Source organism: Diceros bicornis, chromosome 10, assembly GCF_020826845.1.
Source record: "Diceros bicornis minor isolate mBicDic1 chromosome 10, mDicBic1.mat.cur, whole genome shotgun sequence".
NCBI classification, from domain to species: domain Eukaryota; kingdom Metazoa; phylum Chordata; class Mammalia; order Perissodactyla; family Rhinocerotidae; genus Diceros; species Diceros bicornis.
Window position 1 is genome coordinate 19,950,735 of NC_080749.1, and position 18,622 is coordinate 19,969,356.

General features: G+C 44.8%; 1 protein-coding gene across 4 annotated transcripts in view; it reads left to right on the plus strand.

Annotated features, from left to right (window-relative positions):
• The window catches only part of MGAT5 (alpha-1,6-mannosylglycoprotein 6-beta-N-acetylglucosaminyltransferase), a 324,721-nt gene that overhangs the window by 116,561 nt on the left and 189,538 nt on the right, over nt 1-18,622 (plus strand). For 3 of the 4 annotated variants that reach the window (XM_058548850.1, XM_058548848.1, XM_058548851.1), the window contains 2 exons: nt 2,313-2,695; nt 17,739-17,903. In XM_058548850.1, coding sequence (XP_058404833.1) covers nt 2,455-2,695; nt 17,739-17,903 — 406 coding nt within the window. In that variant the 5' untranslated portion in view covers nt 2,313-2,454. The remainder of the gene's footprint in view (nt 1-2,312; nt 2,696-17,738; nt 17,904-18,622) is intronic. The other variant, XM_058548849.1, reaches the window with a different exon arrangement.

An 18,622-nucleotide genomic window follows, 5' to 3' on the forward strand; every position in this document is an offset into this window, starting at 1 on the left:
GCTGACTGAAGAGGGGCTGACTAAAGTGCCCGGTGACAAGTTCACTTAGTCAACAGGTATTTTATCACGCCCCTGGCATCACTGTCTTTCTCTGAGAAGGTATGTGGGGGAGGCGTGGGATCCCACACAGAAACTGGTACATAATCCAAGGTAGACAGACAAGTGTTTTAAAACTACAGACTAGGCAAAGGCAGTGTGGGCTGGAGTAGTGGGGAGTGATCTGAGGCAGGTGAGACTAGAGCTGGGGCTCGGGGAACCGACCGGGTTTGGATCGTCAGCGTGATACGGGAGGGCCAGCCTGGTAGGGGAGCAGTTTGAGTGGAGAAAGGGAGACCCTGAAGAAGGGTGTGCAGGGCTATGGTGACGGCAGGTGCGGAAGGTGCGCATGGAGCAGAGGAACTTACGTGCTAAAGTAGTGGGAGATGGAGTTCGAGCCACGCTGTATTGGCAGAGTGGTGGTGTGGCACAGCGACAGCATCCGTCCACCTGGGTCAGGGCTCTCAAACTTGAGCGGACAACGGAATCCCCTGGAAGGCTTGTTGAAGCACAGGTTGCACACCGCCCCCCTCCAAATTGCTGATTCAGTGGGGCAGGGCCTGAGAATTTGCATTTCTCACTGGTTCTGCTGCTGCTGAGTTAGGGACCACACTTGGAGAATCACTGGCCTAGAATTCGAGTGTTGGTAACTTTTTCTGTTAAGGGCCAGATAGTAAATGTTTTGGGCTTTTGAGCCACATAGGGTCTCTGTCACATATTCTTTGTTGCTTTTCACGACCCTTTAAGCATGTACAAACCATTCTTGGCCAGACATGAACAGGCTGGCTGGGGAGGAGGGATGGCAAAGGGATGTGGTTTACTGACTCCTGGGCTGTCCCTAGATTGTCCCTCTTCTGCCACATAGGTGGCTGACCTTTGCCAAGTTAATCTCTCTGTGCCTTTGTTTTTTTCATCTATAAAACAGAGATAATATTAATAGTTCTTACCACATAGGACTCTTAGAAGAATTCAATGAACTAAGGCACAAAAAACATTTATCATAATGCCTGGGACATATCTAGAATTTATTTGTCATTTACTATTAATAGTAGCAGTGGTACTACCAACTCCTGATGACTCTGTTGATAGGTGAGGGAAAGTTAGAGAGGCAGACCAACACAAATCCGCTGCAGTGCAGACTCTGAAAGCTAATTGCTCCAAGATCCCATTATCATTTCTTCTTAGGCTGCTTATGAAGAAGAATCCTTTGACCTGAAACATGTGCACTGTGAATACATCCTGGGTTAGCCCCCCGGTAGATCATTGCTCCGCCTTTCCCTCAGCACATTTAGAAAATGGTGCCATTTGTAAGCTAGTTGGTTCTTCGGCCCAGGCCTCTGGCTGTAGGGGTGGGTATCTTGGCCTCCCTGTAACCCATTTGCAACCTATGCTTCTGCACCGTTCGCTGGGAAGCCTTCATTTAGCATTTAGGACCTTGGCCCAGCCTGTGCTGATATCAGATAGGATCTGGCCGCATTAGTATTGAAACTGTGCCTTTTGACTTCTTATTTTGCCTCATGGCGTGAGTGAAAGTGAGAACTATAGAAAAGCAGGTTATCGTGTGCTCCACATTTCCTGTGCTGAAGTGTGCAAGTAAGCAGTGATGTGCAGTTCTCAGCCACGGTAGCTAGAACGGAAAGACCACTGGGTCCCTCTGGCAAAGCCTCTCTGTGCTGGTGCCCGGGGAGAGGCCACCTGGTGGCCCCGAGAGGCTCACCTCATCTCCAGACACTAATGAAAGCTGGCCGTGCTTCAGTAATAAGGGGGCTCTCTCCCCTTCCTCGTCTGATTACCCCCAAGGGGGCCTCTGCTTTCTTGCCCACCTCTCCAGCTGCGTGTCCTAATCCTTGCCAGAGCACGTAATGATGACTTTGTAAGCTCAAGTTACAGATGCACAAAAGTGCCCAATGGCGATATGACCCCACCCTCTGCTGGGGTTTTTGCTGACATTCAGTGTGAAATATCCTTCCATCTCCTCCCCACCTTGCAAAGCAAACTTCCTGTTTTGAACTTGGTCCAGACTGGAACAACCCCGCTACACCTGTTAACACGCTCAGGCACACATTTCCCCCTCTGTATTTGTACAGCTTCTTATTGCCTAGCCAGATTTCCCCTCCCAGCTTACAGATCCGGAATCATAACGTAAGATTCTGAACCAGCAAGTTAAGGAAAAAATAAGCTTACATTTTAGAGCTTTTCGAGTGAAAACACGGCTTCTGGTTTATTTCACTGTGTTTTGCCACGACCGCTGTGCTAACTTTCCTCCTTCTTCACAGCAGAATGGAAGTGAGCAAAGGAAATCGGCTGACGTAGGAGCCGGAGTGAGACCCAGGAACCTGCAAACCCAGCCTACACCATGACCTTGTGTCTCCCTTCTCTGCTTTAAGAGCCGAGGGCGGGTGAAGTTGCCGGAGAGCAATGGCTCTCTTCACTCCGTGGAAGTTGTCCTCTCAGAAGCTGGGCTTTTTCCTCGTGACTTTTGGCTTTATTTGGGGTATGATGCTCCTGCATTTTACCATTCAGCAGCGAACTCAGCCTGAAAGCAGCTCCATGCTGCGCGAGCAGATCCTGGACCTCAGCAAGAGGTACATCAAGGCGCTGGCAGAAGAAAACAGGAATGTGGTGGATGGGCCCTACGCTGGTGTCATGACAGCTTATGGTAAGCACTGTACTGGGGCCTCTCGATTGAGCTTGGCTGTGCCTCAAAAGGACACCAGAGGCTCTCAGCCTTGGTCTTATCATGGTTTGAGTGTTCAGACTTGGTCTTGTCACAGTTTGAGTATATCCTTTGCCACTGACTTCATGACAGTGAATTTCACGCAGAAAGACACTTTTAGACCGTTAAAGGAATGCCTTTTAGGAGATTCTGAGCTTTTGTACACACTGACACTTAGTCCCAGGATCAGTGGTGCAGAACAGTGAGCATGCTATTGGTTGTATTCGCAGCTAACTCCTCCTCCTCCACCACATTTCTGGATTGCATGATCTCATCTGGGAGTATGATCAGGGAATGTAGAAAAATATTCTCATTACCTTTCCCTAAACAAAACTTAATTAGGACTGGTGGGAGTGAGGTAAGGAGGGTGGGGAGGAATGGTCTATGGATGCCAAGAAACTCAGAGCCAAATGTGTGCCTCCCTCCGGCCAGCACGCAGGACATTAGGGCTTACGTGCTGGCTAATAGCTTTAACCTTTGCCTTCTTCAGGGTTCACTGCTCTTGTTTCTTGCCCTTGTCTCTTAATTACCCTCACTTTGAAAGAAGTCTTTTTGTACTCATTGCTTTTTTTGTCAGGTGCCTGAAATCCTTTTTGAAATGAGGTTGAGAAAAAAATGCACATATGGAATATTACTGATTTTTCTTTTGGCAAAAGTTACACTTAATATAGAAAAAGTTGGAAGCTGTAGACAAGCAAAAAAAACCCCAGGAATTAAAAAGAAAATCACATAAATCTGCTACTCTAGAAAATAATCACAATTAACATTTCAGTGTATATCTTAGATTTTCTGTAGACACACAAAAATATATATACAAATATATACATAAAATACTTACAAAAATATATATACACAAATACAAAACAAAAATTGCAAATGAAACCTGAATCATACTGTTTTGGAGAATCCACATCCCAGTTCTCCTGTGGTCACTGAGTATCAGAGTGGACTTGATCTGTAGATGACGACCTGCTGTTATTGTTCAGTGACAAGTCTAGTCATTGAATGGAGACTTCAGTGGCCTCAGTGTTTGGGACCTTGAGGTATAATATAAATGAGATACAAGAATGGGGTTGAGTGAGGTGGAGAAAGGTTGGTGTTTCACTTTGCAACCCAGTCAAGGAACGTTCCCTGAAGTGTGTGGAGTTCAAATAATAATTCCTGAAAATGTGCAGCAATAGATTGAAGCTTGAGTTCAAACACAGGAAATCATACTCAGTTTTACATATATTTGTATATTTTTTATGAAAGGATCCAGGAAACTTGGATACTTTTTAATTTTGTATGGTTTTTTTGGTGAGGAGAAAATGGTTGCTTTTAACATACAATGTGGAAATTCTTTTTCAGTGCCTGCTATTTGAATGATCATGCTGTCTGCTTTTAATCTATTCCTTCAAGACTTGGCAGTGTCTGTAGACACTGACTTTTAATACGTCTAAATAAAATGCCACCTTTTTTGATCTGATGGATTAAAAAATGAGACTCCATTTTGAGAGCCTATGTTGAAAAACAACTAGGTAGTTTTTCAGAGGGTGTGTTTTTAAATTACTCATTGACTTTGATCTTCTGTAATATTTCCTGAATATTAAAAGTAAACCACCAGAAAAAATAAAGAAAGCACATGGTCACCATTGGTATTATCAATGTGTAGTAAGTAAGGTGTTACAATGTGTAACAAGTAAAACAGATGCTGTTTTCAAGTTTCTGGTTCAATGCATTCCATGTTGCACATTTGGGAGGAAAGTCCAGTAATAATTTCCTCCTGTTTTTCAAAACTTTTCCATGGAAAGAAAGAAGCCACATGAATGGTCAATTTACAGACTTTCAATTTCTCTAGTTTTGACTGTTTTTATTTCTTTTGTGCTGCTAAACATCTCACAGGGTAGGCTTTCTCTACATTATAAAGGACAGTGATCTGATCTTAGTTTTTCAGCCTCATGGAGGTATTATGTTTTTTAGAAAGCTACCAAAAACCCCAGAGTAGTCTGTTAGAATTTTAACCACCTTATATGCTTATAATCATAAGACTTTAGAGCTCAAAGAAATTACAGAAATTATTTATTCCAACTCCTCTTTTTCCAGATGAACCTTAGCAAAGTAATTCTTTTTTCTCAAAAACAACAGAGAAACAACCAAAGGGGCCCCGTCAGCAAGTCTAACTCACACTTCTATTTTTCTCTTTTATCTAATCTACTCAACATATCAATCACAGTGGTCTTTGGAGCCAAGTTTCTGGAATTTACTTGGACTGTGAATATGTACTTGAGGCCTTGGGTTCATCATGTGGTGAAATCCCACTAAGACAGAGCTTCTCACCTTGGCACTGCTGACATTTTGGACTAGATAATTCATTGTCGTGGGGGTCTATTCATGCATTTTAGGACGTTTGACAGCATCTCTGGTGACTATACCTACTGGATACCAGTAGCACCCCCCTAGTTGTGACAATCAAAAATGTCTCCAGACCTGGGAGGCAAAATCACCCCCTCCCCACTGTGGAGAACCACTGCACTAACAGCAGAAACAGCAAACACTATCTAACAGCACCTTCTTATGGAAATTCTCAAGCAGATAACTGGTTTTGTTATTTAAAATTTGACAGCCTGGCCTTCTCCCTGGTTCTTAGTTCTGGGCAACAAGAGCTGAAATTGAACAAGGTCAGTCCTGGAAAGCGGGAGAGCCATCCTGATGTCGTGTGCTTCCGCTGGAATCTGTCAGTACCAGTTGTGGGCATGTCAGCAGGCAGGCAGCTCTAGCAGTTGCTATCAGATGGAGATGCAGAGACTGCAGGATATTCAGTGGTTTAGCTGGGCTGGCAGAGCAGGGATGAGGATGCATGAGCCATTGGTTTGCAGTTTTGTTTTCTGCCACATATGCAGCCCACGTACAGAGCATGCCTAGATGTCTGTTCTGAAGTAGTAAAGAGCTGATCTTATATGGCTGGGATCTGTGTCTGGTTTGAATGAATCCAGTTAACAGACCAAAAAAAAAATCCCTTCTCTCATCCCCATATTGGTATAATCAGAGGCTCTTGCTTGAAGCTTTAATATGTGTCTTCAGTAGCTGTGGCAGATGTTTGAAGAATCATGGTAGCTGATTTTAGGTTATTACTGATTTATTAGAATCCCTGACGTGAGATCCTAGAGCAGCAGGGTTCAGCAAATTGTGACCTGGGTCAAATTCCAACCTCTATCTGTTTGTGTAAATAAAGTTTTATTGAAACACAGCCACTCCCATTTGTTTATAACAGCTGTAATAACAGAAACATTTTACCAGTATTTATTTCACATAACATCTAAAACATGCTGACTCCATCCTTCAGTAGTCACCATAGTTCATTCTAAAACACTCATCTGATCATGTTCCTCCTTGACTCAGCGATTTCCTGGGACTCTGGTGGTCTAAGGCATGGTCAGCAAACTATGGCCTTGGGCCAAATCCTCCTGTTTTTGTCTGTGAAGTGTCTTAGAACCCAGCATACCCTTTTGTTTGTGTGATGTCTGTGGCTGCTTTTGGGCCACAATGGCAGATCTGAGAAGTTGCCACAGAGACTACCAAGCCTAAGATGTTTACTGTCTGGTCTTTTGCCAAATATATTTGTCAGTCCCTGATCTGGATAGTTCCTGGGTCAGTCTTTCTACCTGCGGGATATTTTTTGGTGTCCCAAGACTCTTTCATCTATGCATTTGAATTCATTCAAGACATTAGCTCCAAATGCTGCATTTCTCTGCCCTCTGGAAATGCTTCTTCTGAAGGGCAGGATGCGAGTTTAGTGGTTAGAAGCATGGGCTTTGGAGCCAGCCAGTTTGGCTCTGCCACATCCTGGCTGTGTGGCCTGGGCCCTAGAGGCACAAACTACTTTCAGAGTGGGTATCGCTCCGTCTCACCAGGTGAGTGAGAAGCCTCAAGGGGAGGTGCTGCCTATCAGGTGCCCAACTCGTGGTTGCTGTACTCTGTCAGTTTGACTAGTCCTCGAACAACAGTAGAACTTTCAAACAGTACCTCCCCTCCCCTTATTCTTGTTTTGGTGATTTGAAAAGAGACTTCTGAACTTCTTTTGGGATTTGGTAATTCAAAAGTGGTGCCTGGAAGATGTCCCAGGCAGCCTTTGTGGAACACTCGGAGCATTCATTCTTGGGGTGTGGAGGGCATTTCTGTGTGTTTCTCTGTCATTCTGGAGACGAGCGTGTGGAGCAGAGCTCTCTGCAGTTCAGCCTCAACAGCATCTCCCAGGCCCACATGGCAGGGCCATGCCTGTCAGTGACTTCGTGAAAATTGCGTCATGAGTGGTGTCACTCACCCCAGTCAATGCCCTTCTTGTTTCTGAGGTGAATTGATCTCTGTCTCTGACGGTCTGACCCAAATTCTGATCTCTGGTGATCACCTTTTATCTAACAAGTCAGGCCTGGTCCACTTGTGTTCTCTAAGTAACAGGAATGGAAACCTGGGGTGACATGTGACTGCCCCCCCACCCCGGCCCCCGTGTGGTCCATCCACACCTTATTAACCCTGACTTGTCTCGCCTGCTTGCTTCTCTGGGCACTAGCTTTGGCTTGGACCGGCTTCAGGCTGAAACAGCTGTGGGTCCTCAGCTTCTCTGCCAACCCCCCTCCCCACCAGCATCCTGTTTCCTGCTCTTCCTTACCTCTTATCTCCTGGTTCCCTGAACTTCTTGGGCCTAGACTGTCCCCTTGATTGGCTCTTGTCCCTCAAGCCTGGCATTTTGGGAAATGTCTGTGCTGTTGGCTAGTATATGCCAATGTTTTGTGTGCGCAACAGGAAAAAACCAACAAGGTCCCTGCTCTCATAGAGGCTATGTTCCTTTTGGAGGGGAGAAATAATAAACAAGATGAATGTCAGGTAGTAGTAAATTCCAGGAAGAAAAATGACACAGGGAGATTATTTTTAAAAAGTACTTGAGGAGCTACTTTGGATGAGAGGTCAAAGAATGCCTCTCCCAGGAGGTATCTTTTAGCCCAAATAACACCAAGGAGCCACGGTTGCGGGGGTGGGTGGGAAGAGGGAGGTTGAGGCAGAGCATGCCAGGCAGAAGGCCAAGTGTGTGCCAGGCCCTAAGACCTGCATGTGCACTCCCGGGGCAGAACGGAGGCTGCTGCGGCTGGAACAAAGTGACCAAGGAGCAGTGTGGAAGGTGTTGGTGTCTGAGAAGTGGGCAGAGGACCATGCGTAGGGTAGCCCTGCAGGCTGTGGGTCTTGGTGTGATGGGAGGGAGAGGGAGTTGATGGGTGACTCTTGTGAGTGAGCCTGGCCTGGCCTGCCCCTGCCTGGTGCTGGCCTCAGGCCCACCCTGTTATCCGCTGTCACCTCCACAGGGGAGAAGGGAGGTAAGGAGGAAGGACGTTCTTCCTATTTCCTGAAGGAGATGGGGTGTACATATGGTGGGGGAGGAGAACCAGGGTCGGGCTTTTGGTTGCTGGTCAGGGGGCAGTGGAGCGGTAGCCGCCTTGGGCTTCAGGTGGCCCTCATTGGCCTGGGGAAGCCCATTTCTAAGATATTAACACCATTTCGGGTTCTGCTTAAAAGCCAGTGGGAGGCCGCCACCGTGACATGATGCTGGCATGACTGCCTGAGTTCGCTCTGTAAAGGTGGCGGGTGCCCTTGTTGCAGACCTGGGTAATGTTCTGAGGGTCAGGCAAGAGTTCTGACATTTGTTTCATTCCACCTCTCCTATGAAAAAAAGAAGAAGATAGAAATTTAAGTTGGATTTCATTGGGGATATAAGCCTGTAAAGGTTTTTAAAAAATATTTATTTGCTTTTTTCTTTTTCCCTCTGTTCTACAAATGGGATTTAGGGACTGTTTTTTGGAGGGATGCGGTGATGTGGAAAACCACATCACCAGAGCAGAAATTCCCTGCCTTTGAGGAAAGTACACAGTTCCTGGAGTGAAACTGATAGAGAAAAAAGAGCCGGGCTGTGCAGTGTGTCTGAGGAGGCCGTGGTTACTCTACAGTGATGTGGCTAGCGTGATTAAAGAGAGGACTTTCTGCTTTAAGAAGCTTGGAACCTACGAGCGGGCCTCTTTGGGGCTTGGGGCTTTTCCAGCGATGCTGTGGTAGAGGTTCAGAGGTCCAGCCCCCATCCGAGCCAAGCCGGGCTCCCAAGCTCACCCAGCCCAGTGCAGAAGTCCGAGGAGGACCTTGGAGCGTTTAGACACCAGTACAATCAGAACACGGGTCTCTAGGAGGCATTGGAGGCTCATTTTTTGACTCCCTTTGTCGTCAAGCCCTTTCCCGTTGCGCCACACCACTGCTTCCAGTCCTGGCTTCAGGAAGTAATGGGCGTGTGAGGGGGTCTGGCTCTCAGGCTCAGAATGTCCTGGCCCCTGAAATAGGGTTCCTCACCTTGCCTGGTGGCCCTAGCTCTTCCCTCCTCCCAGCTGTGTCATGATGCTCTTTCTCTGTCGGAAGTGCTTGTGCGGACCTCGCCCCACTGTGGCCACCCTGAAGAGCTGTTCACCTTCTCATGTGTGCCCTGGCACTGCAACTGTCTTCTACGACCACCTGTTGGGTGATGGCCAGGCATTTTCCCATCTCCGGTCTGTGCGTTTGCTCTTCCCTTCAAAGAGCTTGCTCTCTCCTCGCCTTCCCTTCTCTCTTTCAGAAGTAGGACCAACCCTGCTTCATTCTCATTCTTCATAACACTTACACCACCTATCATTACAATTTGTTTATCATCGCTCTCCCCCACCTAAAATATCAGCCCCCAAAGAGCAGGGCTTTTGTCTGTCTTGTCTTGTACCCCAGGGCTTAGCGCGTGCCTGGCAGAGTAGGAGTCGTGAGTGAACAGCAGCAGTCTGCACACCCCTGACTCTGTCTGTGTGATATAGTTACAGCTGAGGCTAATGTGAAAATCACAGCAATGTTTTTAGTGAGACAGGAAGCCAGAAGAGATTTCCTATGGACTCTGTGTCCAGGAGGCTCCAAGTAGCTATTATGCATGCTTCTGACATGGGAACCGTTGTTTATTCTGGAAGGCAGTTAGAGAGTGTTTTTATATGTGGCCTGTGGAAGGGCTCTTTACTACATGGGTGACCTTGGGCAAGTCACTAATGTTTTTTGTTTTTCTTTTTAGGTAGCTCTCTCTTTTTTTTTTTTTTGCTGGGAAAGATTCTCCCTGAGCTAACATCCGTTGCCAATCCTCCTCTCTCTTTTCTCCGCCCCCCCGCCCACCACCAAAGTCCCAGTACGTAGTGGTATATTCTACTTGTAGGTCCTCCTATTTCTTTTATGTGAGCTGCCACCACAGCATGGCTACTGACAGACGAGTGGTGTGGTTCTGTGCACGAAAACCGAACACGGGCCGCTGAAGCTGAGTGCGCTGAACTTTAACCACTAGGCCATCAGGGCTGGCTCAAGTCACTGATGTTTTAAAAGCCTGCTTCCTTTTTTGTTAAATAGAGGATATAATGTCACTTACCACATAGTTTTGTTGTAAGGATTACATGTGACAAAGCTGATTAAAGCACTTAGATTAGTGAAGTGCAGTCATTACTGTGAGTCATCGCTAGCCCTGGCCTGCACGTACCTGCCCCTGTTACCACCCAACCAGCATTGTCCATGTGGACCTGGTGGTGTTGATTTGTTTGCATGCAGGCTTAGCAACCTGGTTATGTAGCTGTCCTTAGCATTTACAGGGGATGAGGCCCAACCAGACATGAGAGGAAATAAGCTCTGCTCGGAGGAAGCAGGCTTGCCACCCACTCCTAAACAAGGACAGGCAAGGCTTCTCCACCAGAATCACCCGAGACTCTTAGACAGCACTGACGCTGGGTCCCACGCCGGCCGGGGTTGAGAACTGCTGCTCTGACTCTAAAGAGATGCTGTTTGGCTCTTCCCTGGGTACCTTCCTAAGGTGTGTTAGCTCCACAGGGTGACTTTGGCATTTTAGAAACAGGAGAGGTGATTGTCATTGCCCTGTTCTCTGTTTAACAGAGAAGGCTTTCCTTTGTGGGCTGTGAGATAAGCTGGATGTGGCCGAGCTCGCTCGTTCTCTGCAGAGGGCACTGTTGGGGGTCCTCTTGCTGCTATGGGTGCTGAGCTAGAAGGAACAGTGTGCTCTGGCTGCCTGTTCCTCACAGGCAGGATGTGGGCCCTGCAGTCAGGTGGGGGACTTTGGGCAATAATGGGCTTGCCCTCTCAGAGCCCAAGTTCTTTTCTCTTCTATATACAGGGCTAAAATGCTTGACTCCTATTCCATACAGCTGGCTAGGTGTTAGGACAATTGAGAGAACAGCCCAAGGACTCCATTCTGGGTATTTACAGATGCCATGAAGCACTGATATCATCAGTGGGCCTAGATATGATCTTTTCTCAGATTCTGCTGCCTGGAAAGTTCCTGGAAAATACTAGTGACACCCTCTGCAGCACCTCAGGAATAACATTCACTTCTAGGTACAAGTTCGAGTCAAAGCTTGGATCCATACGCCTACCCCAGGAGAGCATGTCAGACAGACACTGGGCATCTGAGCTGCTCTTTCACGTTGTGATGATCCTTCAGCACTCTTTTGTGTCTTGGTTTGGCTGCGTGTGACAGCTGTGGGGTGAAGGGCACATTTGTGAGTTATCCACTGTGTGGCTTTAAGAATTCCGATGAGGTAAGGCAGTGAGGGCCAGTGTCTGAGATGTTTCTGGGGGACGTCTTCCTGCCTGACATCAGGGTCCTCATGGCCAGCATCTGTGAATTCTGAGGGTAGAAAACACCATACTGTATGTGTTTTAAAATGTATTTACTGCCTTTGTGATTGTGAGAGTAATGTGAATGTATATATAACAGTGAGAGCATGTGGCATATAAGGCTATCAAATCCTTGGACTCTCTGGGCACTTTACCTGGGTAGGCACGTTTTCTCTTCCTATAGGAAAGCAAAAAAGTTCACTTTAACTCAAGCAGCTATTTGAGTCACTATTTCTAGGCAGTTCAACACAAGATAAAATATACTGTCAATAAAACACACAAGGACAAAGATGATAACCAAACCCATCTTTGTATCCTTACAAATAAAAGGAATAAAAAATAAAATACTCCTTACCCCCAAACTCAGCTAAATTTTGATTTCTCTCCACTCCTTTTTTTAAACACAGATAGATATATGTGTGTATATATGTTCATTTTAAAAAATTAGAATATTTTATATACAGCTTTTTAGACTCATCTTTGTTGTAGTTCCTTATTCCATTGGATATTTGTAATGGCCATACATTTTTCCTTTTTGATCCATCCATTCAATAAATATTTATTGAGCTCCTGATATTAATAGCTAGTGGCGATAAACAGAGGTGACAAGACAGACCTGGTCTCTGCCCCCCGGAGTTTCCAATCTAGAGATTTATTCCATCTTAAGAATGGATGGACAGAATGTAATTTAATCTTTTTGTTGGGTATTTGGGTAGTGTCCAGTTCTTATCTAGAGTAAATAACACTATTCTCTTATATAACTAACACTGCCTTGAATGTCCTTGTACATAGTGAATGGAGTGTATTTTGGTCATTACCATAACTGTATTATCTTTCTGTGGAAAGGTCAGTTTAAAATTAATTTAAAAATGTATAACTGATGAAACTTGACATTCCTGGCAGGCAGGCAGTGGGAATGAGAGGTTGGGGTTAATTCTTTTTTCATTAGCACCTCCCTTTCTCATTAACACCCTGTCTCTGCTGGTTTCTCTGGAGCAGCAAGTGAAGCTGCTCTGTGGTTCTGTTGTTCGTGCTCTGCCTCTGGGGCAGCTGTGGTGAAGAGGCATTTGTGTTGGGAGCAAGCATAGATGTAAATTATTTTTGGCAGTTCAGATGTACCTCCTTGCTCATTGCATAGTTGGTTCTGCGCCAGTGAATTGTGGTGGCCGCGACTTAAATGTAGTCTCAGTGGGGGCTGTGCCTGGAATCCTTGACCTGTGGGTTCTGCAGATTCCAGTTGAGTGCCTTGAGAATGGAGCCTGGTAACTCTGACTCCACAGGTGAGCCTGATGGACAGTAGGCTGAGGAACCACTGCTTTGGAAGCATGTCCCAGGGGACTGGGATGGGGACAGCATAGGCCCCAAGCACACAGCCTTTCTTGATAATTCCTCGATTATTGATTGACTTGATGATATGGGCAATTGGGGTTTACCACCCAGTGCCACAGCTTTAGCTGATAGACCTATAAACTGATAGATCTTTTTCCACCAGCAGGACCTCCTTTCTCCTGAGATTCCATCTCCTTGGACTCCAGCTATGGAGGAAAGTATAGCTGGCAGTGATATCCCCTTGACTGTACTGCTCAAGGATGTGGCAGCATCTTCCAGCCCCTTCCTGCCCCCTAATGTCGTTGCTTTCTGGAAATGAAGTTAGAGAAGCTTTCAGAGCACCTGTTCTGAGATTTTGTCGATTTCACTCTTTATCAAAGAACTTCTAGCCTGATAAAAACCAAAGCTTACTTTACCCAGAGGGATATTTTAAATGTTTTCAGCTACTTTGATCTCATCTTTCTCATGTACAGTAAGTTTTAGGAGCCCAGAATTGCCATAATAATGTTGGGATTAAATTTTGATTGCTAAGGCTTGAAGCATAAACAAAATTTTAAAAGCCTGTTAGTAATTGAAAATTGTAATCCTGCTGAGGACACATTTTACTGCTGTAATAACTATCAAACACAATGATAAATATAAAAATATTATACTAGTATTTGGAGGAATATTTTCACCCTCTTTATTAAACTCTATAGAAATTATTCTTGAGTGTACAGTCTTATTGGGTAAATGGGTTATCATTAAGACTAAAACAAACAAAAATACTCTGATATTAGTTTAAAATGGCAATAAAACTCTTAGCAGTTTTTGCAGGTTTAACTGTAAAATTCAAAGGTGAGATATAATTCTGTCACCTAGACAGGTACAATTTATGTAACCTTATTTGTGGCAAGAGCATATTTCATTTATTTGTTGGTTCATTCATTTATTCACTTAGGTAACACACTCTTACTGAGTACTCGTTATGCCAGGCTCTGTGCTAGTTGGTAAGGATACAGGGGTGGGCTTGGTATTGTTTTTGTATTTGTGTGTTTTATTGACAATATCTTTCATCTTGTGTTGGACTGCTTTGAAATAGTGACTCAAATAACTGCGTGAGTTGCAAATGACCCTTTTTTCTTTCATACTGGGAAAGAAGACATGCCTACTCGGGTAAAGTGCCCAGATTATCTAAGGATTTTGATAGCCTATATTCCATTTTCATCTTAAGGCCGAAGGTATGGAAGGGCAGATTCTTCATTTTCTTTAGTGTTGGAGTTGCTCACAGAACAGTGGCATCAGCAAGTCTTGAGGGTGATTGGGATATGATTTCACAAGAACACATGGTAGAACCCAGAGGTTAATTCCTGATAAGTATATTCAGAAGCAGCAGGTCGGAGATGCTTGCTGGCTGCCAGGTCCATAGTGATTCTTAGGAGGCAGTGTAGCGTGGGAGATAAGGGCCGTCAGCTCTGGAACCAGGCTGTCTCGGTTTGAACCTGGAGTCTGCAGTCACCTGGGTGAATTAATTGACCTCTCTGTCCTGTGTTTACTCATCTGTGAGATGGAGATGGGAACAACAGCACGTTCGTCATACTTGTCTTGGAGAAATCAAACGGGTTAATCCATGTAAAGTGCTTAGGACAGCAGCTGACACAATGAGGTCAATAAGTGGTGGTGGTGGTAGCAGCAGTAGCAGTAGTTGTAGTAGCAGGAGTAGTGGTAGTAGTATTGAGGTGGTAGCTTGAGGGTGAACATCAACATCCTCCTCATCATGAATTCCCTTCTATCATGTCGCACAGTCACCTGACCCTGGTAGGTGGGGTGAATAGGAGATAGGTCGTACTTAATGGTGGACTGTATTTTAAGAATTGAGGAAGAATGTCTCCTTAATGCTGATGTGACAACTTAGCATCCTGCCTAAGGTGTGCTCCACCAATGACTATGGGTTGGGGACTCTGTCCAGTAGTCCTGTTGCCTTTTAACAGTGTTGCAAAAGATTAGCAGCCCTTGAGAGACCCTCAGCATGGGCTAGGCTTCTGTCAGCACTGGTAGGGAGGAGGGCCGACTTCCTTCATTGTACTTCCCATTGTATTCGTAGCAATCCTCTAGTGCCTCTGTGAATGGAAGTCACACATAATGTAAGTTCAGTGAGTGGTTCCTCACATTTCCGTTTTCCATGCCATAACCCCTCTGTCAGAATTCTCTCTTGATATCTCCACAGAGGGGCAGTGGGGAAGACAAGGGTTGGGAGACTGTGCTTAATCAGTGGTTCTCAAATGGGGGCAGTTGTGCCCCCCAAGGGACATTGGCAGTGTCTAAAGATATATTTGGTTGTCACAATGGGGGTATTGCGACTCATTTAGTGGCTAGAGGTCAGGGATACTGCCAAACACCCTACAATGCACAGGACAGCCCCCCACAACAAAGAATTATGTAACCCAAAGTGTCAATAGTGCCAAAGTTGAGAAACCCTGAGTTAACCAAACTAGAGGGCCAGAGCTTCTGTGTCTGGCTAACTATAATTGCCGGTAATAGTTAAACGTAATTTTTAGACAAGGACTCCTTGGCTGGTAATACAGGCTCCAGGCAAAGAGGCTGGAGATGGAGGAGACTGACTTTCTTTATCTGAGGAGTGGTTTCTTTATACCGAATACAGCCACCTCTCAGTGGGACCACTGCCTCCATCTGTGTGGCTAGCCTCCGGCAGTCTTCAGAACTCTGGAGAGCTAGTCGATGCTTTAGATTCAGTGTAAGAGCAGAGCTGGTGGCTGACTCCTGCAGTCCATGCCAGCTAATGATGTGCCAGGGACAGACTGTGAGTCATGCTGACCCTGGACTGCAGCCCCTGGAGGAGAGTGATCTCATGACCCTTTGGATAAAGCGATAAAGCTTTGCATCACTCGGGGAGAGATTGCTTTAGGAAAGAGGAGAGCATTTTTCAGAGGAAGGTTTAATTTTTAATTTGTATATGCAACAGGAAGTTATGTAGTGCTTATTATGTACCAGGCAGTGTTCAAAACATTTTATAAATATTAACTCATTAAGTCCTCATAAGAGCCCCAAAAGTAGGCTTATTCATATTACCCATTTACAGATAAGGAAACAGGAATGGAAAGCAAGGACTCAAACCTAGCAAGTTTGGCATCAAAGTCTGGGCCCCTAAAGACACTGAATTTCACACTTGGCTTCTTTTTTCTACCCTGGCTCTTGACTTCTGCCCAGTCTCAGTGAGGCATCAGGGAATTAGGCAGACCTGAGTCGAGTCTCCATTCTGATTTATTATCTCTGTAACCACGAACATGTTACTTCATGTCTGTGAACCTTGGTTTTCTCATCTGTAAAGTGAAGTCATACGTACCTCATGTAGAATGTGAAGATAATGTGGGATTTCTTATATCTGTGTATGGCATGTAATAGGCGTTCAGGAAACATTAGTTCCCTTCCACCTTCTTTGTTATAATCATATTTTTAGCCCTATTGCTCTAAATGTCATGGCCAGCTTGTCTTACTACCTGTAGGTAAGACACACTCTGAAGAGCAACAAATAGGCCTAATCAGATATTTGTTAGAATGAATGAAGGAACAAACTGCCCCAGATCTTAACATTGTGAAGAAGTCTGATGTTTGGTGTTGGGGGAGCAGTGGAGAAAATGAGATTATACCAAGCATATAGAACTAGGTTTTCAGGAAAAGGTGTGGGTCTTGTTTCTGTTTATAGTTTTTGGTCAGCTCCAGTGATGCTGTCTGTAAACCACTGAGAACATAGACTTCCATGTTAATTATACATCTGTGTTTCTGTTCTGATGAGTTTCTGTCTTGACCTGGCGAAATAGGACAACCTGAGTGCCTCTTGGGCGAGGTGGGTTGGCTGAGCTCTGGGAGTTGGTGAATTAACCAGATGTGTGTTTCCTTCCTGGCTAGATCAGAGGACCTGCTCAGAGCAAGTTTGCTGTGTTCCCAGCAGAATGAAGGTGGTGACTTCCCATTTGTTCAGGACTTGACTACATCCTGTTACCCACACTGTGCACTTCTCCCTGGGCCCACTCCCAATTCATAATGAATCTGGACTCTGTTCACATAGGTGGCTCTCCTGTGGTCCTTCTGCTTTCCCACTTATACAAGTGTGTGTATCTTTCTTTGATTATGAGTTTCCAGAGGAGAGGGGCTAAATTCATCTTTTTCTGTGTCTGTGGAATACCTTGCATACAAACTTTGTATGTATGTGGATAATGTGTCTGTAATTTGTCCATAGGGAAGTACACTACTCTTTAACTCACAGTCAGATGTGTAAGAAAGGGAATCAGCTCACACCGTGAGAGAATGTCCCCAGCATCTAGAACAATGTCTGGCACATAGTAGTTGTTTAGTAAATATTTCTTGAATGAATGAATGACTCTGGTCTTTAAATATTTTTCTAAATTTCTCTGATGATAGTTAACTCTGGGTCATCCAGAATGTCTGGAAATATGGAACTGTAGCTTTTATTAAGTATTATCATATGTAGCCAACAGAAATAAAAACTTTTTGTAAAAAATTGGGACATGCTAGAGTACACAGCACCAAAAATAGCAATGAACTTGATCCAGAAGCTACTTCAGGACCCTGCTGCACTTTGGGGTAGTCATTCTATGTGTCAGTAACTATCATGCTATAAGGAAGAGGAATTTAATAGAATACTTTAGCAGGATGCTAAGTAAGAAGGAGTTTTCTCTATCACTCTAGTTGCTGGAAATAATTTTCTGTCATTTATTGCCAAACTTACATCACAGAGCAGACCGATGTGTTTTGTACTCTCTAGGCCACTTGAAGATGGCCTCTTTCATCTTTAAGATGTGGTTTGTTAGGACAGGCCTTCAAGCAGTACTTTTTGACTGTGCCACTTTTTGTTCTTAATGTCAGAGAGAAAGAGAGAGTATGAGCACTAAACCAATATGCAGAGGCCAAAGAATTTTTAAATTATCTGCATTTTCTTTTACAGATCTGAAGAAAACTCTTGCTGTGTTGTTGGATAATATTTTACAGCGCATTGGCAAGTTAGAGTCGAAGGTGGACAATCTTGTCATCAATGGCACAGGAACAAACTCGACCAACTCCACCACGGCTGTTCCCAGCCTGGTAGCACTTGAGAAAATTAATGTGGCAGGTAAGAACATGGAGTCAAACCCTGCTTTGAACTGAGAAGAGAATAAAGGAGCACAATGGTTCTTACTGGTATAAGATAAATCCCATAAACTTGGCATGGCACCTAGAAAGTTAAGTTTAAATTTATTTTTGAATAACAGATGTTAAAACGCTTTTATAGTCTCATCATGATGTGTAGTGTCTGGTGGTTTCTGACATATTTCACATAATGAGCTCCTGAATTCACTTTTAATGAGAAGATTCATAGCATGGATAAATGAAATGTGGAGGTTATCTGGGAAGCTCCTGCCAGTTCGAGTTCCTTCCTCCTTCCTATTTTCATCAGACGATTTCAGAAGTCTGTCACATATAATAGATTCTCTCCTCCCTGCTGTTAAAGAAGAGCCACCATTGTAGAAAATGCCTCCTCTGTGTATCTGGAGAAATAGAAATCCTGGAAATGGAACTTAGAAAATGAGTGGCCCCTACCTGACCTTGGGCTGATTCTGTAGCCATTCATGGATGCCAGCATGCAGTTCCCACTGGGATGCTTGTCTGGCCCCTTCTTGAAACTGGCATCTTGGATAAGAGAAGAGAAATGAATTAAAAACAAAACCTAAATCATACACAGATGTATTGTCTACAGTTCACATTGGACTCCCCCCATTGTACTGCCCTGGGCTTGGCTCTGGGTCTTTGTGGTTGAGCCAGCGTTTGCTCTTGTTTAGGGTGACCACTGTC